We start from the raw sequence: 23,946 nt of genomic DNA on the forward strand, positions 1-23,946 counted from the left end.
GAGGGAGTAATTCAAGTATCTCCATAATATTTTTCTCAAATAAAATTGCATACAATTGTGAAAACACAGTAACTTTTTTCTAACTATGACTCAGAATATTTTTGTATATGTTTTAGCGTACAGCATGTATACAATCTGGCCTACTCTCCATATATCATGTCATGTTTGGCCCTCACATCTGTATAGTTTCAAGCTATTAAGCCGGCGATTTGGCATTAAACAATGCTAGAGGGCGCGTGTCTAGTTGGCTTCACACTATCACTTTATGTGACTACTTAATGTAATCCTTTAGAAAAGGGATTTACCTTAACACAACTGTGCAACGGCAGGTGAGGCTTGAGGGCCCTTATTAATAGTAAATTAATACACAAAAAAAGTTTCAATCTACACATGTGAAGACAATAATTCCTAAGAAGATGCTTATTGGTGTATTTTATTTAAATTAGCCCTGGTATATTGGTTTTGCAATTATTTTCTTCTGGTGACATCAGGATGGTAGGCTGCCAAGTAACCAGCCGGTGCAGTAATTGAATAATACGTCAGCTTGATGGCTGTGAGCACGAGTGTAAATCCAATGGGCTCAGTCTTCACTGCGATGCTCTTTATGTTCCACACTAAAAAGCAAACTCTACTGCATCTAGAGGTGAAATGCTACCTATGAGCACTAAAAGGAAGCAGAGACACAGGAATCCCAGGTAAATCTGACTTTTCTGGTTTTATTGAGCATTTAAAAAACAGACAGATTATTTCAGCAATGGGCCATTCTATTCTGGTAATGTTGTGATGTAATGTGTTTATAGTTGGAGTAGTTGGAAAATCATCTGCTTGTTTTAGAGGCTTCCTTGCCTGTAAAGCTTTTTTAATGCTTTTGTATTTGTTTTCAATAGAGTGCACTTTAATATCAACTAGTAAAAATTCTCAACAATAAGTCAGAACACAGGGCATTTCTTAAACTTGTGGTTCAACAGATAAAACATTCAACTAAAGTCACCTGAGGTTGTATTTAGGAAATCTAGTCACTTGTAAGAGATGTTTATGTCATATTGTATGTGATATTATTATGCAAAATCATACATCATTTCAGTCATGTATGATTTTTCTTTCATGTCATTTGTGATGTGCATATCATGGAAGTGGCAACTTTTTGTTGAGTCAAACCATCCATCGATGTTGTGGAGTTTGCAAACCCACTGGATACAATAATTGTCATTCATAGGATTGAAACCAAGATGACTATCTGGTCATTTGTGTGACCTAACCTTCAAAGTCTGTCTACTATCAACTCATTTGCAATTATATAAAATAGTGTAGTGTTAAAATACTACATCCAATTGATATAAAATAAAGGTCTAATTTCAAACTGGGATAGTTACATTAATGTAATCTATATAATCTCAGTCTGATGTGCCTGACTGTTTGTCTCTGTCTTCTTTGTTGTTCTACAGATTTTGAGATAAAGTGCATACATTTTTTTTTAAAGTGAAAAATGGGGCGTTCATCTCTGCTCTTCATTTCGCTGACCGTGTCCCTTTCTTCACTTGTGAGCCTTATTCAAACTTCACAATCACTGGACAACTCAGATTCAGTCCGAGCAACTGGAAGCACAGGCAGAAACGAGAAAGCCCCAGACATCTTGGCCAGTGATTTGATCTTCCATTCAGAGAGCAGCGGTGACTCTGTGGAGGGCAGTGGACAAAGTGTTGACAGTACAGCATCAAAGACACTCATCATCCCACATGAGTCTGAGCATGTCGGCAATGAAAACAGTTCTTGGTCTGGAATCACATTAACACCAGCACTTACTCTGCACCACTCAGGGCCTCAAGACCAAGGAGCTGACAAAGCTAATACTTCAATTACAAGTTACACACACTCCAGTGTACGAATGATCTCAGAGGGAGAAGGCAGCCGCATAACGACTGAGGAACAATTACAGGAGAGTCAAACATCCATAGCAAATGATGAACTTCAGGATGGTAAGTCAATATAATTATGTTCATAATAACAGTAATTTAGTTAATTAAGATGATATGATTCCTAATCAATTTTCTTTAGCTGGATATGATGATAAGGCCTTACTAAATATTGTTATTTCTCATGTCATCAAATGTAACATAAAAACACTCTCGATTAGCTACATAGTGAAATACCCAATTCATTCAAAATATATGTTTACAAATTGAATTCTCCTGCATCAAAAATAAGACTTTTACTCTTTCTCCCTCTCACTGTTTCTCATCTTCAGGTTTTGACATCCCTGTACTCCCTGTCCAAAACAATGCAGGACCCGGAGATCCCTGTGTGCTCGGTCCGAGTCGTTGCGTTGTTCTCCCAAACTCTAATGGCACCGATCTTCTCTGGGATGACATGAGGCGCACACTGGCATTTCCCTGGGAACTACATGTCTTTGGATCAGCCAGCCTGTTCATAGTGATGGCAGTCCTGGCAGCGATGGGACTGGCAGGTGCATGCACTCGGCCTCATCCCCTCTGTGACGCCCTATTTTTGGCAAATACTCTCCTGATCCTGACTGGTAGTCTGCGTGGTGTCCTCCTTCTGCTTGATCCTTATGGCACCCGTCAGATCCTGTCTCATGCTACTCTGGCAGCACTCCATAACATTCCTCTGCAGCTCCTTCTGTGGGCGCAGGTTGCCCTCACTCTGGTCTCACTCAGAGGGTGGAATTTAATACTTTTCCCTCTAAAGCTGCAGCACCCGTGGGTGGTTGGAGGGCTGGCTGTATCACACTGTACTCCATTACTTGTAGCAGACCTTTTCTCTTCAACTTTATCCCCAGCCCTCCCTCTGTTGCTACAAACCCTCTCCCTCTGCTGTGGTCTCCTATTCTGCATCGCAATCCTCAGCAAGTCTTTCTCTCATCTACATCCACTTCTCTGGTCTTGTGTGTCTCAGTGGGTTCCTCCACTGGAGATTGACATGCGTGCAAAGCGAGTAACAGCAATCTGCGCCTTCTTTGGGTTTCTCTGCCTCGGCCTGCAGATGTATAGTCTCCTCTGGCTTTATGGGATTCTAGGGAACTGGAGGCGCTTTGGCTGGGGCTGGTGGCTCAGTCAGTTTTGGGCTAGAATTCTTGAGTTAGCTTGGGGATTTTTGTTGCTTATCCTTGGATCCTGGATCTTCTGGACACCATCTAGAGGTCATTCAAGGGGTGATCAGGCTAGAAGTGAGGTTCCTAAAGGGGTGGAGGAGACCAGCTTGTGGGGTAGGGTCATGTCCGGCATACGGAAAGGGCCACTGGGAAAATCTGAGAAAACCTGGGAAGACCTGATGCCAGGTAACTGGGCAAACGTTAGCGTGTCTAGAACAGGTTTCAGCAACAACTTGATGTGTCCATATGATGATCAACCGTCTACCATTACACCAGCATACAGGCCTGATCCTGTTAGCATTAGCAGCTCTGACTCTCAAGCTGCACTACTGTGGCAAAAGGTTGGTGAAAGCGAATGTATTCTTTCTCTTATAGAATTTGACATGCAGCCTCCATCTCCTATTAACCTCAGGCGCAGCATTGACAATGCCCTTTACCATGGACAGCTTGTAGCAGGAGGTCTGTTCACACCTCCACCTCCCTCTTGGACACAAGCTGTGAGTGCAGACATTGCTGAGAGAAATGGTGGTGCAATAACTTTACCTCCAGCTTATGTTGGCTACGGATGGAAGGTGGATACAGAGTCTATTTCTGCATCTAAAGAGCTGATACGGTCACCTAGTGTTACTAGTGATTATAATGGTGTTGGGTCTCAAGCTGCTGCACATCAGGAGGAAGAATTTAACTCAGAGCTCTCAGCAGTGATGCATCAGCATGAATGGTCTGCAGATGATGTCACAGACCTCTGAGCTGCCTCTTATGTCAGGAGCACCACTTCTAACTACCTACTCTCTATTATCCAGCCTTCATGAAATGACACAGTCACATCATGTAGACAGTAACACTCTTGCAAGACATGGCCTCATCTAAGCGAAAACTGCTTAATTTGTGTTGGTCTAAAATTGACTTGATTCTTGATTCAAATTCATTGAGATTTGACTATTGTTGGGTCCTTTGAAATATTTTAATGTTCATGTGCTTCCGGCACAACTTAATCCACAAGTGTGTTAAAATGATTACCAGTGGATATTATCAGCATTTCACAAGAGATTTATAATGTTTGCTTCTATATGCCAGTGTGTTTGCAGGGTAGGCCAGTGCAACATTCTTAACATCCTAGTCAACACCTCTCTCCTGTTTGTCAAAACTTCACTGATTAACGTCATGTGAGCATTTGTTTGGCTCATCTTTGCTAATATGTAAAAGCTGCATTTTATTCTTCTGAAAGAAATATATGATTGTTTTCATTGTGTATCAAATACAGTTACTTTTATGAATTCCCCTGATAAAGGCCATGTGCAAAAAATGCTGCATTAAAACACTGAGAATTGCATTAATATTGTTCTAATGTTTGATTTGTCCTGTTTACCAACAGTAGCCTTCTTATAACTACATTTTTTTAGATGTGTTTTTTTTTGTGTGTTCTCAACTGTCTTTTTAATCGAATTATCATCAAAACTTTTATGCTTGTCTCAGTCTAATAAATCGCTTAGCTTATGTTTTCTTTCCTTAAATTTAATTGGCACTTAGTATATTTGAATTTCCGGTTGCTCGCACCAAACTGGCTGTGATTGGTCGGTCAATTAAGACACATTAACCTACACAGTGGCGGTCCTCGCTATTAGCAAACACATGCCAAACATACTCATGGCTCTGAGAAATCACATGTTGTATTTTGTGGACACGGTGACTCCAACCTCTGTACAACTTAAGTGTGATGCCTGATGAATAACATGCATCTGCTGCTCCAACATGACACGGTCCACTTACATTCAGGTTTGCCGAAGAAGGTGCAAATCGTTTCCTGGTAAGCTAATTATAATGTTTCACAAAGTGATCCGTTCTACGACAATGGCGCTGATTGTTCTGTGCCACTGAGTTTGATGCCTATGATTACATATTAAACTACAGGACATGGGGAGTTGAACCAAATGATGATCAAAATAATAATCATAAACAAGCTTTGAATTAATATCTGTGTTTCAAATTTTCACAATTAATGGCAGTAGTCTCCAATTAAATACGTGTATTTCAAATGAATGCAACATTCACAAAATGACATATTATAGATTTTATCCCCTTGTTTTAAGATCGAGGATTTCATTTCATCTGTTTAGGTTTATCAAGTCAAAATGTAATACTGTGTTTCAGCTAAAGTGAATCAAATTTAACATGTAAATAAATTAGACCTGTTTTTTGGCTGTATATTTTAAGTATGTTTTTGCTCCAGTTTGTTGGTGGAAATATATCCGAGTTTTGGAACCTTGAATATTTTATATATGATTAAATGTTCTTAAATATTTTTAAGTAACACAACAGTAACATGACTAGTGGAGCTGTTGAGGAATGTGTCAATAGTTATTTTTTGCACCACAAGCATGGGGCTGCTGTGATACAAATTCAATACCATAGAGGCCCTCTACAGTGGATGTAAATGTGTATCATGTGACTTAATGCACCCGTAGCCTGCACATGTGTCCTCACATGCTTGTCAAATTGGTATCACAGCAAATTAACTCGAAGTCAAGGGTTAGTGACTTAACATATTGGCATTTAATAGATTCCAAAAACTTCTTAAGAATTATTTTTTCATCCGTTGTTAAAACTGTTGCAGTGTCCGACACGTGGAAGTCTTTATCATCCGTCTGCAGCAGTTGTGGATTTGCTATTGAAGTGCTCTCTGGAGGACTGACCCTCATTGCGCCCTACAACAGAGGATTGTTCATTAAGATCAAGGTGTGGTGGGCCCTCTTGTGGTTAAAATGGAAGCTGGTATGTACACATGCTTTTTATTTACTCAGTTTGTTTCCTTTCAGGATAAGAATTATTTATACTCTCTTCTGTTGGCGGACCTTGAGCTCTCAGTCACATGCCTTACATGGCCGCACATTGAGCCTAATACAGCAGCAACCACGCCTCCAGGCGATAGCCATGTCCAGCAGTATCCTAAGCTGTTTCTTCAGTACCCCCAGTTCTCAATGTTTTTTCAATACCAAGTGTTTCCCGGGTCCACTCCTTCACCACACAAACCTGCCCCTACCACAGGTGGAGTGGCTCAGTTGCCACACCATCCACAGCTTCCCTCGGGTGATGCTACAGACTGACACTGAAAACCAAGAGGCACCTGCAGCTCATCACCCTGCATTTCCATTAATGCCACAGTATCCACAGTTCTCTCATTACCCTCTGTTTCCCAGTCCCCAATCCACTAATAAAAACGCTGCTGCTCCTCCGGCCCAACTACCTCAGATGCCGCAGTCTCGACGTATCCATTACCTTTTTCCCACAATTCCCCATGGTACCTGGAATTTTCCATTCAACAACCCCTCCTCCTCCTTCTTCTCCTTCCACTAGCACAGAGGCTTTGGTAACCTTATCAGCCTCCCCCACTAAGCATGATGGGAAGCCTTGTGTTCCCCAGCAGCCACAGTTTCCAACCCCCTCAATATCCTATCTTGCCATTCTCAAAACACCTGCTGCCTCCACAAGGTCAAACGCAAGCTCATCAGTGTCCCAAACCTGTAATCCAGCAGCCCAAACCACATCATGGTCATCCTCAGACCAGCCAGATCCCTGTGTTATATCCTCCTAAGTATCCCTCTCAGAGAGAAAAAACTCACGTTACCACCACAACAACCAGTGCAGCTACCACTCCTAGCCTACAGCTCAAATACCATTTTATTACCCACACCCTTATATGCCAACATATTATGCTCCTCAGCAAACTCCCATTCCAGTATTTCCTGATTCTCTTGCACACCCAGCTCCATCTGAACAGCATCAACATCAGCCTATGTACCGTGCCATGCCTTCATTTGATCCTTTCCCTTCTCTTAACAGGTAAAAAAAATAGGATGCAAGAGACTGGTAAATGTTCTGATGACGGTCTCCAGGAACTTGACAGACTCTCCTTTGTGCAATTTGGTTAAACTCACCGATTGTGCCATCAAAGCTGTAACAGACTCTATAGGCTAGGTTTCTTTCTTTACATTTAGCAAGAGGTATTCCAAATGTACATTTTCTGAAGAACAATGAAGGGCAAAGTTAGCTGCACAGTTATTATTATTTTTTTTTTTTACTTTGCAGGGTAAAGACGTCCACGGCCGTATCAGAATTCTAGAAACACTGAGACCATATCCACCCTAGTTTTTTTTTTCTTCAAGTGATAATTAATTTATTATTAATTAATAAAATGGGGAAAAATGATGAATCACAATTTTCCACGTCTTCAAATTTTAGTTTCATCCGACCAACAGTTGAAAACACAAGACTTTTTGTTTACTATAATAGAAGTCTAAAAGAACTAGCAAATCCAAAAAATTCGAGAGGCTGCAAGCAGACATTTTCCTGCAATATTTGCTTTAAAAAAAATGGAATTTGGAAAGGAATTTAATCTTTCGAAAAATTGTCATAGTTTCAACTCAACATACTTCAAGGCCTTCTCAGCATTGATGAATGATGAATATCATTTTGGTTGGCAAAAAAAGGAAACTGACAATTTTTTATTGGCCAACAAATTTGTTTTATTCATATTGCGTCTGATAACACCTGAATCAGTAAAATAACAAAGAAAATACCGAGGACATGAACTGAGGTTCCTCAAAAGTATCTACACCCATGAAGACACGCTCAATGTAACAATAATAACACATTTATAACAGTGCTATTTAACTGGATCACCTGCACGGATCGCACAGGGTGGCTGTCTGTCTGGCGCTCAGCTGTTCTGACGTCGAGCACGCTGCGTGACGTCACCGTGGGAGTGTTCCGCCGTCGGGAGAAATGAACGGTCATCAACACAATCCTCTCAGCGCCCATGTAAGTTACAGCCGGCAAAACACACATTTTGCGACCCGGTCTATGAATGAAACGTGTTTCCATATGCTGTTATCCGACGTGCTCCGGAGCTGCGGTCGATTAACCGGAGTGGCCGCCCGCCGGGCGAGGTGCCCCGTGCGCCCGTAGCTAGCCGCGGCTGAAGCGATGTTTCTTTAGCTCGAGAGTCTAGCCAGCCTGCTAACTGACAGGCTGAGTGGCCAGGCGGCGAGTGAGCGCCTGTTTTGCCACCCGGGACAGTCCGGGCGGGCGAGGTTAAATGTGGTTACATGTCAGTGATTATGAATGCGAATGCTTTGTAAATGTTTAACCTCGGAGACAACACCCAGGTCAGATTTAAATTGAACTACAAGGGTCAGACCAGGATATGTAAAGTGAAATAGAAACATAAACTAGTTTATCTGGCTTAATGGTGGCTTTGTCCTCAGCTAAACTCCAGCTTATATTACCAATACTAAGAGGGAGCTCTAAGCCAATGCAAACCTACACTGTGAGAGCTGCAGGACTTAAATACTCCACCGTGAAATACAAGACTCTGAGGTGTGATTAAGAATAAGAAACCCTGGTGGGAGTAGGTGACAGATGGCCACCCAATACCTCCAACCTAAAGCAGCCAGGCGTGTTTTGAGCTGCTCACACCTGTGAGGGACGTTTTATGGAGGTGGTGTCAACTGGAAAGGACTATTCTGCATTTCTATAAAATGGAGTCACATATTCTAATGGTTAACTCCCATGTGTTGAGAAGATCTTATTATTGATGCTTCAATGTCTTTATCCATAATGTGACAGCTGGTACTTTCTTGCAAGATTACATTTAAGATACAAGAGTTTGATGGCCAGATTATTGTACAGGAGGCCGATTATTGTATCACTAAACTGTATGACATCTGTGGTTATGTGACGATTGTACAACAATCAAAATCCTGATGTAGTAGTAGTGTTTTTTTAAGTTATTCGAACAGGCAAACTAGTTTTCTACTGGATTGTACTGGGGAAGTGTGTTTATCACATTACATGATGGTCGACATCTGATATTCAAATCAGCAATTTTGGAGTTGGCCGGTGAAGTTGAATGTAAAAAGCACATGAAGCAGTGTGTGTTTAATAACAGATAAAGTGGGGATGAAATGTGAATTATGTCTGTAACCAGATCACAGCCAACACACATCATTACATTACATTACAGTCATTTAGCAGACGCATTTAGCACATCATTTGTGAAACATTGTCTGGTGTTTATGTTTTCCATCAATTTGAAAATAGACAAACAAACCCAAAACAGCATAAATGAAGTGAAGGTGAGACATGGTGATATGCTAAATATCCAGTAAACCTAACCGTAGTGCTATATATTCAACACCATGACCCCGCCCCGCGCAGTAGTACCGGTGTGCAGTGTCCAGCAAAACGAACACCCCCCGGTGCACCACGTTAGCTTGCACTGCTAGCTACCAGAGTGGCAGACAAGCCATCAAAACGGGGTCAACGATTCATCCGGACTTTACCCGCCACACCGGTTAACCCCGCCCGTCAACACAACGATGAACTACACTGACGTGTTGAGATATTAAATGGTGCACGTGAGTGTTTCTGGGGACAGGCCTACGGGCGAGGCTAGCGAGCTGCTCGTTTCATCCTCCTCTTATCTGTAGCTCACCTTAAACCACACTATGCTCACTAACTTAGTACGGTTAAAAACACCGCCAGGTTCTCGTGTACGGGACTACTTTTATCACAACATCTGCTTTTGCATTGTTTGAGTGTTTGCGCCTCCGCGTGGAGCGTCACTCCTGCTCCCCTGCAATGTACTGACACCCAATGCACCTGTGACCTGTGGGGTAATTTAATTAACTAATCCAAGATGAATGGTGAAAGCACGCTCTCTAACGTGAGTGTGGCTCATAATGGTTTCTGTTTAGCGCATTAATGCAAAGAAAAGGAAACTTTATTGCTCCTTCTGAATGGGTGGTGGTGGTGGTGGTGGTGATCTCATCGGAATGCAACGGACGGCTGCATCCGCCGTATTCATGCGGGGGGGGGGGGGGGGATGCTGGTCTGAGTAACGATGTATGACGTCACCACTCGCTGATGACACGTCATCGTTTAATTACCTCATCTCAGTTGTGTGGATCATATTCTGCGGATGATCCCATGGGGCTATTCAGCATTGTTAATTAACATTACACGATTAATTAAGATAAAATGCCTTGGAGGCCTGTATAAAATTTAAAACGTGTTTGCCATTAATGCAACAGATTTGTGTGAGCTTCTTGTAAAAAAAAATGGCTCAACTGGTTTGTATGGGTTGAGTAATTGCTTCTATTGTACTTTTATTCTATTCAAATTCTATTATCCTTAAATATCAAGTCTGGCAATAGGCTGTATTACAAGTACAGTCTGTTTTATAATAATGTATGATAATGATGATAATCATATATTAATGATGATGATGATGACGATGACTATAAGGATAATTATAATAACAATAGTACTATCTGGGTTTTACACTAGCTAAAGGCTCATTTTTGTTTGCGGTCCTGTGCTACTAAAATTGGCTGACAATGCGTGCTGATTATTTTTCTGTCCAACTTCATCTTGACCTGCTGCGATGCCGTGCAAATGGAGCCAATGATAACATCACAAAATGAAGGTGGCTGCAGGTTTTTGAGCCAGTTGCTTTTCACCAACTGCAAAACTTCTCCGATGATCTATGAGCTTGTTGGTTTAGATGTCGCATATTTGATATAAACTTTTCATTTTTTGTTTATTCGGATTAGTCTGATTTTGCACTATGCGGGTTTATTATGTTAAAAGAATAGGTGTTGTGGGTTGACTATTAATAGTCAGAAGAACATCATTAATACAGCAATTATTGGAGACTTCAGTACAAGATGAATAGATTGGTCCAATACCATTTTAATAATCGGGAAGTCCCCTGCGTGTCTGAGGTTGTCAGTTACAAAATGTCACAATTCCCTTCACAGCAAACCGTTTCTCACACTTTCTTTCCTCTGTATTTTTGTTTGTCTTTGCAGCATGTGATTTTTCTAAATTTTCATGGAAACAGCTGACTAAAGTTTGACAGCTATCCCACCAGTTTTCCATTTGTAAGAATTACCCAAAGGAAGCAGTGCTGGAACTTCTCTTGGATTAAGACATTCCCTATGTTAATAGATCCAAAAATCACCTGCTGATGACCACATCTGAAGGTACGTTATTGGTTTTCATAGATCTTCCCTGAACAATACTTGTGTGTGTGTGTGTGTGTGTGTGTGTGTGTGTGTGTGTGTGTGTGTGTGTGTGTGTGTGTGTGTGTGTGTGTGTGTGTGTGTGTGTGTGTGTGTGTGTGTGTGTGTGTGTGTGTGTGTGTGTGTGTGTGTGTGTGTGTGTGTGCAATAATTTTTTTTAGTTTAACCTGCTGCAAGAAGACACTATTCACTCAGTTTACAAGGTCCTCTGACTACTTGTGATTAGTTATAGAAAGCTTAGAGAAAAATAGAAAGACAATGCAAATGAGCTGCTGAATGTGCCCATTTTCAATATTAACATGAATAAATTGTTGTATTTTGGAACCACAACCTGAAACTAATGAGTACTAATCTTCAGTAATACGTGCAAATGTAGGATTATTGGAACAAAGCATGTAAGCTTATGCCGATGTAGCAATGACCCGAGAGGACATCTGCTGTCATTTTGTAGAAATGTTTATTTAACACAAGTAAAAGCTTAAATGCTGCTAGTCATGCACAACACTCTGTAGATGTTGTGACCTTGGAGCTCTTCATGTACAGGGAGTGATAGGCGAATGTTGGTTGACCCACTTTGAAAAGAACACTTTGCCCTTAGCCCAGAGGAGCCGGACGTCATTGTAATTTTATGGTAGATGAGGGATATAGTTCCATGTCTGTGTGGACTGTCTGTTCCTTTTCCCTTGTCCAGAGGTTTTACTGCAATACGTTACACTGAGTTACTGAATGGCTGTGTCTCTGTCTATAATCAGGGATTCAGGATCAGGACGTTAGGAACTGTGTTAAATCAGTTGTCTCTATAGGTGTATAGTGTGTGTGTGTGTGTGTGTGTATATATATATATATATATATATATATATATTAAAGTTGTTAGCCTTAAGATTACAACATGTGTCTCCAAGGGCCAGTAAAAGGTGCACTTATACCTGGCAACTGTGGGCTTTTAAGCAGCAGCCGTGAAACCCTGCACCCTGCATGGAAGAGACTGAACAAGCTTGTCAGGAAAGCCAGCAGTGTGCTGGGGTGTCCACTGGATACGGTGGAAGTAGTGGGAGACAGGAGGATGATGGCCAAGCCGTCATCCCTGATGAACAACACCTCCCACCCCATGCAGGACACCCTGGCAGCTCTGTGCAGCTCCTTCAGCCACCGGCTGCTTCACCCCCGGTGTGTGAAGGAGAGGTACCGCAGGTCCTTCCTTCCTGCTGCTGTCAGGTTGCACAACCAACTCTGCTCCCAGTAGACCACATGACACTAAAAACCTGTGCAATACAAATTCAACGTGCAATTATAGTTATAATAGTTATTCTGTCTGTACATATAATATTTCAATTATTGTGGATTTTACTGTTTTTTTATTGCTTATTTATAATAGTTGTTTTTTATTGCATTTTATTTTTATCTTGTCTTTCTTTTACTATGTCTCTTGCGTGCACTTTACCCTATGCTGCTGTAAGCCTGCAAATTTCCCAGCTGCGGGACTAATAAAGGATTATCTTATCTTATCTTACGTACCTGAGTGCAGACCACTTTAGGACATCATGTCTAACATAACTTTATTATGGTTCACTTATGTTATCTTATCCGTGAGAGAATGGAGTTTAGAGCTACCCGTTGTGTGTTTATACTTAAAGTATTGCCCTTATAGATGAAGGGATGTTTGATGTGAATCTGTTGATGTATTCATTTGTTTTGAGTAATGAGTGAGATGAGTGACGACAGTTAATGAAAAGTAAAAAATTAAATGAAAATTTAAAAAATGAAGCCATTGTTCAAGCATGTTGATGAGCAAGACTTGGTTAATCTTGTCATTATTGTACATCACTACCACCTACCCTTTAACAAAGTGCTTTTTTATCCAACACTGCAGATCTAACAGCAGGACCAGCAGTAATGAGTCACTGTTTTTCACTAATGGAGCATTTTATAGGGTTTTGGTGCTAGATTGTGCTGCTGGCTTGTTAAGTGATACTTAGTGCTGACACGGGGAATCGTTTTTCCATTTGTCTGCAAAATAATACATGAACTATAGTCAGACCCATCCTTTTAGGCTTTGGATATTATCTTTAGAGAAACATGCTTCTTCTCACCATGTTTTGTAAAACAGCCTGTTTTAAATGCTCAAAGACTAAAGCAGGGTACAGCTCAAACTTCCTGTTGATATCATAGAAATCATTGTATTCTGGTCTTTATGAAAAGCCCAGGCGTTACAACTGTTAGTAATGGATGCTATTCAGGTTTTATTTAACAATATGTCATGAATGAACACTGAAGTGAAAATACTGAATGAATAGCTTCTAAGATCATCATCATCATCATAAAAGCATAAATTCCTTTATTGATAAATGTGCAAATCTTTAAATTTGAACGCAGAACAATTCTAGTAGCCAAAAACAAAATGCTGCCTGCCATCTGGGTCCGGCCTTGAACTAAATGGTCTCTAATGGTCAGGTATTGTGAAAAAAGTCCATTAGGCCATGTGAGAAATAAATAATCAAATATGTAAAAATAGAAATTTGTATTTAAGGATAACATGCACATTTGTTGACTCAAGGTTTTTGGTTGACCCAACCCCCTCTCCAGATGAGAGTTGATACAGATGAGTCGTGCAGTGACAGCTCCTTTCGGCAACATTGCGTTCATGCCATGTTTGTTTATATGTACGGCTACTATTATTTCTTGAGCAGTGTATAAAGCTGCTGTCACGTTAATGTTGTCTGGTCAGGTATGCTGTTATGCACAATAGTTGCCAACGATGTTACAAGGCTGATCATGCATCGACTTACTGCTTGCTCTTAAGATTTATAACAAAGGTTCATTAGGTCGTTGACAATTTCATATGATCAGCATGTTAGAAGCTTTTAAGTCCCTCGTCTGCTGTAGCATCTCTGTACAGCCTTTATTACCAGGTACTGCTGAGTTGAAGCTTTTGGTCATGTCTGTTTATTTCTGTGTGATGCTACAATATGCCTGTTTTTGAACCTTATCCTTTTCTGTGGTATGAAACATATTATTTAGTTTTTTTCTTTCTATTTCTGTTCATTTAGCCAATCCCGAGTTGTGAGTCAGTAGAGGAGAAGCTGGGCTGATGGTAAGCTTTCTGTCACTCTCTATCTCACTTTCTTTCTTTCTTTCTTTCTTTCTTTCTTTCTTTCTTTCTTTCTTTCTTTCTTTCTTTCTTTCTTTCTTTCTTTCTTTCTTTCTTTCTTTCTCACTGTCTCATTAAATGTTGGTAAACCAGAATGCTTTTATATAATCTGTCATCTGAGAGCCAAAGTCTTGGAATGGTCCTTTACATTACAGGATTTAGTCTTGTAATACAATGAGATGCAAAGAGGAGACCTCCGTGGATCGTTGAACACCCTAATCAGTTGAGAATTGGATTATAATCACCGTCCGTTTAGAATTTCATTTACATTTTTCACACTGTAGTCTCTTTGGTAGCTTCATCAAAGCACTCTCAATTATGTTGATTCTTAATTTCCATGCTGAATACTTTCTGAAATGTGATCATTCAACTTTAATGAGGGCTTTTGTACAGTCAAGTTTTAATGCCCAGAAATAAACAGAAGAAAGCGATTTCAGAACAAACTAAGGCCTTGACCTTCAACATGTTCAATATACCAAACGTTGACATTTCAGAAACTGTTCTCAAAGCTTTTATTTTGTACACTTTGTGTTTTTGCATTACCGGGTTGGCACTGTCAGACATGCCACATGCTGTTAAGATAAAAAGGGAACCTACTGTTTTCATTCAGCGGAGAGAAAATATAAAGCTTTTTCTATCATGAATATTTTCAAAAAGATTATTTGAAAAGGAACAAGTGGTCATGTCTGTGTCAACCCAGTTTATGTTGCTTGATGTTGTTTTATATTCTGCTGCTTATTATGTTCATCATTCACTGCTGCATGTCGTAATCCATTTTATTTTCCTTTTTGTGGTAGACAAGCATGACATTGAGCCAAGCCTCAGATTCATGTCCACTCAAAAGGCCCAACTGAGCGCCATCCCCTCTGCTTCCCGGCTCTCAACAAGTCACTCAGAGGGGGGGTGTCGACGGGACGTAGCTCGTCCCCTGCACCCCCAAGTAGAACCTCACTGTGAAACTGGAGGTCTCTGATGGATCAGGGTAGTAGTGAGCAGAGTCCAGAGGAGCCGGACACAGGAGGCCGAGCGGAGCTGGAGGTCGGCAGGAGGGCGTCAGAGACAGAGCATGGCTTGTCCAAAATCACCCATAATGCCCTGGAGAACATGGGAGCGTTGGGCCATGGCCTGAAGCAGTTCTTCCAGCCACAGCGCCGACGCTCCTCCGTTTCCCCACATGACTCTGTCTCGCCCTGCACAGGCGCCCCTCCCTCCGAACCCACTGATGTAGGGTCAGAAGTAGGGGACGCTCCCGCCTCCTCGGCCCTCCCTTTGGATTCTGACAACCCTGCCGCTTCCGCCCCTCCCGCAGCTCTGAGCCGTGTTCTGCAGCAGATCCGAGGTGCTCCACCAATGAAGCGAGGCACCAGCCTGCAGAGCCGCCGCAGCAAGGTGGGGGGCAGCGGGGAGCCTCCCCAGAAAGGTAGCCCACAGATCCACCGGCGCAGCACCCATGAAGCCCTGCTGCAGGCTGGACGCCCACGTTCCTCCTCGACCACAGACACACCCAGCAGCCCAGCTCTAGCTGACGTGCTGCTGACCTCTGGTTACCACTCAACTGAGGAGCCTGACAAGGTGAGTGTCTCAGTCCTGCCAGGTGGTCCAAGTGAGAAATAAACCACGGACATGCAACAGTACATTTTTTACTGAGTAGTAAGAAGTCCAGTGTTTATACAAGTGATGCACCGGGAGGTTTGTGTTATAGGTTACATAGGCAGCTACCTAGAGGGCCAGTGTGTGGGTGCGCATGGAGAAGGAGAATAGAAAAAAAACTTCTGTGAGTCATAACTCAGTCAAATATGAACACACAGACATGAAACACTCCTGGAATCAGCATGACTTACACTTTACAGGGATATCTCCAATGTCGATCACAAATAAACGCCAATACATTTGCTTAGAAATCATAGAAAAAAGCTTGCCTCGTATTCATCATGTTTAGCAGTTTTCTAGAGTATAGAAAGTAATCCAGTCATTGTTTTATGTGCCCTGAGGAGGCAGGAACTTTTAATAGCTAAGGCAGTATCACTTTCCAAAATGCTAATTTGCCAGACTGTAAACAAATATAGGAAGAAAACTTGGCTCAAGGTGTTGCCAACAGTTAACTAACTGACTCCATGGAAACATATATTTCCTGCTTTCATCCCCAAAGCAGGAAATTGTAGTTTTAAAATTCAGAACTTGTTTGTCCCATCCATCCATCCATCCATCCATTCCATCCATTTTCCGTAACCTGCTTATCCAGTTAAGGGTCGCAGGGGTGCTGGAGCCGATCTCAGCTGTCAATGGGCGAAGGCAGGGTACACCGAGGACAGGTCGCCAGTCTGTCGCAGGGCAGACATATAGAGACAAACAACCATTCACACTCACATCCACACCTACGGGCAATTTAGAGTCCTCAGTGCACCTAAGCTGCATGTCTTTGGACTGTGGGAGGAAGCTGGAGAAATAAAATAAATTAAATTATAGCGCTGACAAAATCTATGTTAATAAGCCTTTTCTTTTTCCACTCAATACATTTGTATGCATTATTTGGAGTGTCCCACAAACATTATTATATTGCTGGAATCTCTTCATCTGATCCTCTGATCTTTATCTATTTAAAAAAAAAAAAATCTGTCCCTGCATTCGCACATTACAACTCCCATAACAAAACATGGCCTTGTTTTACTGAATCCATCCTAAAATTGTTGTATTCATAGAAAATTTAGCTTTAGGACATAAAACATTCAAATGCAAATCCTAATACAAAGAGACACTGTGCATTCATGCGTTGCATTGTATTTGTTTGCAACCTAGCTGCAAAAATAAGATCATGTCATGCACTAATATCTGTGCAAGAATGTCAAAACTCAGTGAATTTTGCAAACGTTTAAAAGGCTGTTAATGGTTCAGATGTGCCTGGATGAACCGGTGAACGGGGAGATGAGCTGTCAGCGGTGGAAGGTCAGCAATTGCCTTTGAGTGGTTGGTGACTATGTGCTTAAAGCCTTTCTAAATTTAGACTCCTGCTGTCTTTGAGTGTACTTAAGGTCAGAGAAGGCTTGCAGGGCTAAACGAACTAAAACTTGTGGGATGTTTTCTTTTACATTGAATGTTGATAGAAATCTGGAAACAACCCCTTTAGTGTTATAATGGATGCAGAATAAAGAACCATCATTTATTAATACTGACACAGTGATGGCAGCAGATGATAAAGTCCATTACAGGCTAAAGGCCATTAAAGTAAGAGATAGATGCCAGCAGTGTGATGGGAGAATCTCTGGAATTACAAATCGGGAGAAGGCAGACATCATAAAACGAGGGGTAATGTCACACTGTTGTGCAGCTCTGGCAACTCATTGGAAGCTGGAATTAGGTTTATCAACAGATGTCATAAGCAAGATGGAATAATTTGCCCCCCATTTGTTACCATTTATCTTAAAAAACGTACGACCTGTTATTTGTAATCGATAATCATAAACTGAGGTTGATTAATCATTTGTGGAAACAAGTGTTCTTTGGTTCCCATGCCACCATGCTTGGAAGCTATTTCAACAAAGGCAGATAACTTTACTCTCTGCTGCTGTAAGCCTGCAAATTTCCCCGCTGCGGGACTAATAAAGGATTATCTTATCTTATCTTATCTTATCTTATCTTATCTTATCTTATCTTATCTTAACAAAATTATTATCCAAGTTAACCAGTTTGTACTTCATAATTTGTTGTATTAGTGCTAGATACCTGCAGTTTAATAAAAAAATGCAGGGAATTAAATGGGTACCTTATTGGTAAATGTTGGCGTCTCTTACCTCTGACCAAACATCTCTGTTAAGTAATTAATTAGCAGCTCTTTCTAATCGCCTCCATCAATGTACATTTTAAATACATCTTCCTGAACTGCACATTGTAAAACAACATATCACCTTATTCTATCTTTATGGTTGACATTTAAACTGGTTCAGATATACTTTACAGAAGTTCTTCAGAGTACAAGGAGCTCAACAGCTGGTACGTCTCCAGTATGGGCTCTTATGATGGGACAAATTCAGCTTGTTTTAATTACCAATAATTATATTTCCCCCTCCTCTTGTTGCCTCAGTTGGAACCTCAAGGCTCTGATGACTGTTTAAGGCTTCACATCATTTTCAATGGGCTTTTTAACTAAATTACTCCTCATAAGGGGTCAAATTCAAAATCATGTCATAACTCCTCTGTTAACTTGGCCTATTTTTGAGCTTTTGAAGTGGAGCTGTGAAGTGACAGTCAAAAGGCATCTTTTGTTTTACTGGTGCCATCTGCTGTTGGGAAATGTGAATGCATAGTGACAAGTGTATGTAGGTTTTCAAATGTTAGTTTCCAGAAAAGAAACACTGCCTTATATTAAAGCCACTGTATTTCAAATTGTAAGATTTTACATTAGACACTGTAACAGTTTTCATTAGACAAAACTTTTAAACACACTCATGAGAGACCGTATCACAAACACCATAGTTTTTTCAGCAATAAATCACCCAGTTCCACCAACTTCCCACTATAATGCATGATGAATTATTTGAATGATTTTAATGTTTTATCTTGGTAAACTTTTGATAAAGACAATCATTTCCTCATAATTTCCCCTTTTCTTCTGTTGACATTTTTTGAGCAGCTGGATCGCTATGATGGATCAGGCCCTGCTGTGTCACCCAATGCCCTCTCCTACAGTGCAGATGGATATGACGTAGTTGACAGTACCCCAGACCCCCAGCGAACTAAGCAGGCCATTGCCCAACTACAACAGAAGATCCTCAAACTCACAGAACAAATCAAAATTGAACAAACTGCACGTGATGACAACGTGGCTGAATACCTGAAACTCGCCAATAATGCAGACAAACAGCAGAGTGCCCGCATCAAACAGGTGTTTGAGAAGAAGAACCAAAAGTCAGCTCAGACTATCCAGCAACTGCAGAGGAAACTGGAGCACTACCACCGGAAGCTTCGAGAGGTGGAGCACAACGGCATCCCCCGCCAGCCTAAAGATGTTTTCCGAGACATGCACCAGGGGCTGAAAGATGTCGGAGCCAAGGTGTGTGCTTTCTGGGTGCCTTCATTGTTCTTTTGTTGCCAAAACCTACTATCAGGAATATTAAGGGGGGGGTTATTGACAAAACACTACATTACATACTAAAAAAATCCCCTTTCCAATAAAGTATAACATAATATTGCATCTAAATGTATTGATTGAGTAGAAGTAAAAGGGTCAAGAGAGAAGACAACTTGGTAGGGAATAAAAATGATGATAAAATAAATAATGGCTGCATTCCATTTCAGTGTGCCAGTATGGCTTGGTTTACTGGCACATGTAAGTGAATAAGGTGGATCTCTCACTTGAAATCTGAATCCGTTCCTCAGTTGTCCCAGTTAAACGGTCAGTTCGCCCAGATAAAACAAAAATGTTTCCACTTGCTGATAATGCTGATAATTAGACTACACAAACACAAAAGTAATGAGTGGAAAATGTTCATTATCACAAGATGTAAGCCTTGTTGTTAGCCTTTAGCTCCAGTGATCTGGTCAGAGCTCTGGATTTTATAGAGGCTGTGGATGGTTTTGCATTAAAACTGCAGGATTATACGTTGTTATAAGGTAAGACGTTCCATGCTGTTCCGTTGTGTTTTAGGCTATTTAATGACTACTGCTAAAGCTGTCAGGCTCTGTGATCAATACTTTAGTGATGAGTTTGACCGCTGTCAAACTGGTTTTCATATTGCTAACTGGACAAAAAGCCTGAGTACTTATGTGAAATCACTCATTCCAGGTGACAGGGGGCCTCTCCAGTTTCTCTCAAGCCACTCATTCTGCAGCTGGAGCGGTGGTGTCAAAGCCGAGAGAAATCGCCTCCCTCATCCGCCACAAGTTTGGCAGTGCTGAAAACCTCACAGCTTTGAAAGATTCCTTGGATGAATCCCAGGGAGATGAGGGTGTTGGCCCTGGAGGGACAAAGACCCTCGGGACCGGACAGTTGCAGTCCAGCCCAAAGTATGGCAGCGATGAAGACTGTTCTAGTGCTACTTCTGGCTCTGCAGGAGCCAACAGCACGACTGGAGCCCCTGGAGGCCCCCCTAGCTCCAAGGGCAACACCCTTGATCACGGCCAGGCCTCAGGCTTTGACGCTATACTCCATGAGATCCAAGAGCTCCGGGAAAACCAAGGTCGTCTGGAGGAATCCTTTGACAACTTAAAGGCCCACTATCAGCGGGACTACACAATGATCATGGAGGCCTTGCAAGAGGAACGATACAGGTGCCATAACATATCCTACACACTTACAGGTCTGTATTGGTGGGAGGAAATGGTCCTGGTTGTGATGTACTGCTGTTGTCACTGTTTTGCAGGTGTGAACGTTTAGAAGAACAACTCAATGACTTGACAGAACTGCACCAAAATGAAATCCTGAACTTGAAACAGGAACTAGCCAGCATGGAGGAGAAGATTGCTTACCAGTCTTACGAAAGAGCGAGGGACATTCAGGTGAGCGTCACTAAAATGAACGTGATGTTTCTGCTTTGTCATCGGAGCTTTTCCACTGACAGTTCTGTCTCTGACCTGTAGGAGGCGCTCGAGGCGTGTCAGACGCGTATCTCCAAGATGGAGCTGCAGCAGCAGCAACAGCAGGTGGTGCAGCTTGAGGGTTTGGAGAACGCCACAGCACGGACCCTTCTAGGAAAACTAATCAATGTGCTGCTGGCTGTTATGGCAGTCCTTTTGGTGTTTGTGTCCACAGTGGCTAACTGTGTTGTCCCCTTAATGAAAACACGCAGCCGCACGTTTTCCACGCTGCTCCTTGTTATCCTCCTTGCCTTCCTCTGGAGGCACTGGGATGCCATTTCAGAGTATCTGCATCACTTTCTTCTGCACCCCAGATGACCGGCCTGCAGAGGCTTATTTAAATAATGAGGGGATGGAGGATTTGGGGCTGACCCATACAGGGAGTTGAATCTCAATAGTCCTTCCTTTTCTGCCTTTTCAGCAGCTTCTCAAAACACACTCAGGAGGGTTGCATCAGAGGTTTGTCACTTTATCTCTTTCTGAAAGGTGTTTTGAGAAGAACAAAACAGACTAAAGGGAGAAAAGGTTGGATGTTTGGTATTGACTTTCTGTCTTTTGTGCAATTGGCACGAGCACATACTGTTAAGGGTGAATGGGCATAGATGAAGGAGGGGCTTAGAGAACTACACACTTGATTTCTTTGTTCTGAGTGAATTTGTTTACATGTGGAAAACTTTGCATTGTTTCCCTACAGAAAAAAATGTAATTCAGAGTTTTATTACTTTTGACCTAATTCAAGTGGTATTGTTTTGAAGTCACCGCTATTTTGAATACAGCTAATTGATAGCTTTTTATTTACTTTTAACTGTAATGAGCTGACAGTGTTTTGCTGATTTAGTTGTCCATATTTTCTTTTTGTACGTTCTCTCTCTTATAGTCTTGCCACTCTGGTTTTTCAGTGTGCACTTTTGCTCCCCTTTGCTCAGTCTTTAAAAGATTTCAGCTTCTGTGACCAACTCTTCCTCTTCCTGCTCACACTACACTCTGAAGAATTGGGTGCTTGCACATCAGCTACAGTGCTCTGGAACCAGACTCGTCACTGGATCAAATAGTAGTGGCTTCTTGACTTTTTTCTTATGGATGTGTGAAGTCAATAACACTGGTTCTGCCACAACCAGGATATAACTATCAAGAACTTTTACGTTTGGAGTTGCGGCCCTGCCCTCTGGGCCGACTGGCTCCTACTATCCTGGTGGCGTTTCCACTACAGAAGAATAATCAATGAACTGAATTAACATACTTGAAGAGCGATTAAAGTGCTCAAAGACTCAGTGCTTCCGTACTGTTTCTCTTAGTGACAATGAAATAGTAAAACTTTTTAGTTAATTTTTTTATTTTTTAAAGACAAATAAATTTGCTGTTTTAAAAGGTGAAATTGAAAAATAACTTGTATTCGTCTCAAATGTTATGAAGTTTTAAATTGTATATCACACAACAAAAAGCCTCTTGTTGGGGTCACTTTGGTTCACTTGTTGGCCGTATGTTTGGAATACACTGTATTTAAGAGAGTGGTCGTGTTCTTACTGGTGTTATGAACAGTTACCAGTGTGAAGCCTTAATTCATAGGTGACTAGTAATCCCCCCAAAATCGAGGACACATTTATGTAATTGGACTTTAGGCCATGAGAGTAACACAGGCATGAAGTGTAGATTTTTTTTGACTGTAGCAGTGAATACATTATCAGCCAGATATGCTATTTGTTTACTGTCTTACTTGTTGCAAATGTGGAAAAATTTAGCATAACACTTCTTCCTCCTATACCTCCAACAAGATATCTTAATATACCTTTTGCACAGCAATTGAAATTGAGTTATCCATGTGTTTTTCACTTGTGCTTTTCCCTCCCACGAAATGTCAAGTTGTGTGCTGCCTACAAGGTATATTCGTGCATCCGAGCATGTGCAGAAGAACATACTGTTTTTACAACAGGTGCAACAAAGCCAAAAGCAAGGGAGTCAGAGAGATGTCAGTCAAGTAACTTTGTAGTTTGTAAAATCCAGACAGTCCTGAGAAGAGATCTGATCAGGCACAATAACTAAAAAACAATTCTCATTAACACACAGTTATATGATAGCCATTAAAACCAGAGGCTCTTAAACATTTGTTTCAGAGGAAAACTCGATCTCTTTCAATGATTTTTACCTAACTTGCTTTCTATGAATACTGAACTATCGCTAGGCAACATGAGCATGGAATGTTAGTTGAGCAAACTCTCAGTAATGTATCAGTAATGTTGGCTAAACTGAAGAAGCGTCAAGTTTCTGTTTAAGGTTACATTTATTTTAACAGTTACAAACTGGATGACGAGTATTTTCAGAATGCTAAATGTTTTTTTTATTAATGCCACGTGAAAACATCTGGAACCAAAGTGGCCAAACTAGCTTTGTCTTGATTGATGCCTGACGGGTAAGTAGCTACCACCATAACTAAGTTAGTAGTCCTACGTTTATCCACATTACAAACAGCATAGTCTTATTTAACGTAATGTGGCCGTGCAGAGTTTGGATTAAATTGTCTTAAGTTTTTGCCTCTATTGCAATTCAGTTGGGATGATTCATGGAATGTTTTTGATGCGCAAAGTTGTACTTTCCTGGTACCTTCAGTGTTTTTGCTATTAAAACATACAGCACCAGTATTTTAAATAACATTTCATGGACAAAAAAATAAAGGTATTAAAAATCTAGTTTCAATACCTACATTGATTTATTAAATGCTGCATATTCCTGAATGAAATTGTTCATGCACATTACCACACAGGATATCTTGGGCCAGTTAGTGTTACAGTGTAGACTTTTTTTTAAGACATTGCACAGAGAAGGGGAGTAACAGGAGCCCAGGGTCTCTTAAGCAGGTTAACGCGGTCATGATGATCACAAGTCAACATGTTTAAGTCATCTGATTAGCGATTCAAGCACCTTCACTGACGGTTCTGTCTCCATCCTGTAGGAGGCACTGAAGGCATGTCAGACACATCTGTTCAAGTGGAGCAGCAACAGCAGGTGGAGCAGCAACAGCAGGTGGAGCAGCAACAGCA

General features: G+C 41.3%; 1 protein-coding gene across 4 annotated transcripts; it reads left to right on the plus strand.

Moving 5' to 3' along the window:
• The first annotated feature begins 7,807 nt into the window (after positions 1 to 7,807).
• On the plus strand, positions 7,808 to 22,671 carry tmcc1b (transmembrane and coiled-coil domain family 1b). 4 transcript variants are annotated; one of them, XM_054616489.1, is made up of 8 exons: positions 7,808 to 7,927; positions 10,981 to 11,154; positions 14,241 to 14,284; positions 15,139 to 15,913; positions 18,969 to 19,388; positions 20,121 to 20,605; positions 20,698 to 20,833; positions 20,915 to 22,671. In XM_054616489.1, exons 4-8 carry the CDS (start codon positions 15,314 to 15,316, stop codon positions 21,227 to 21,229), a joined length of 1,956 nt encoding a protein of 651 aa, XP_054472464.1. In that variant the 5' UTR covers positions 7,808 to 7,927; positions 10,981 to 11,154; positions 14,241 to 14,284; positions 15,139 to 15,313; the 3' UTR covers positions 21,230 to 22,671. The 4 variants fall into 4 exon arrangements, with proteins under 4 accessions (XP_054472464.1, XP_054472465.1, XP_054472467.1 ...); XM_054616490.1 differs by lacking the exon at positions 7,808 to 7,927 and adding an exon at positions 9,368 to 9,525; XM_054616492.1 differs by lacking the exon at positions 7,808 to 7,927 and adding an exon at positions 9,744 to 9,833.
• The last annotated feature ends 1,275 nt before the right edge of the window (positions 22,672 to 23,946 follow it).

Source organism: Anoplopoma fimbria, chromosome 17 (assembly GCF_027596085.1).
Source record: "Anoplopoma fimbria isolate UVic2021 breed Golden Eagle Sablefish chromosome 17, Afim_UVic_2022, whole genome shotgun sequence".
NCBI lineage: Eukaryota > Metazoa > Chordata > Actinopteri > Perciformes > Anoplopomatidae > Anoplopoma > Anoplopoma fimbria.

Excerpts from the sequence above, each read along its gene's own strand:
- tmcc1b (XM_054616489.1), top strand. The coding sequence starts at position 15,314 with ATGGATCAGGGTAGTAGTGAGCAGAGTCCAGAGGAGCCGGACACAGGA. Across the intron at positions 15,914-18,968 it reads CAACTGAGGAGCCTGACAAG|CTGGATCGCTATGATGGATC; the intron begins GTGAGTGTCTCA and ends TTTTTTGAGCAG. Across the intron at positions 19,389-20,120 it reads TGAAAGATGTCGGAGCCAAG|GTGACAGGGGGCCTCTCCAG; the intron begins GTGTGTGCTTTC and ends CACTCATTCCAG.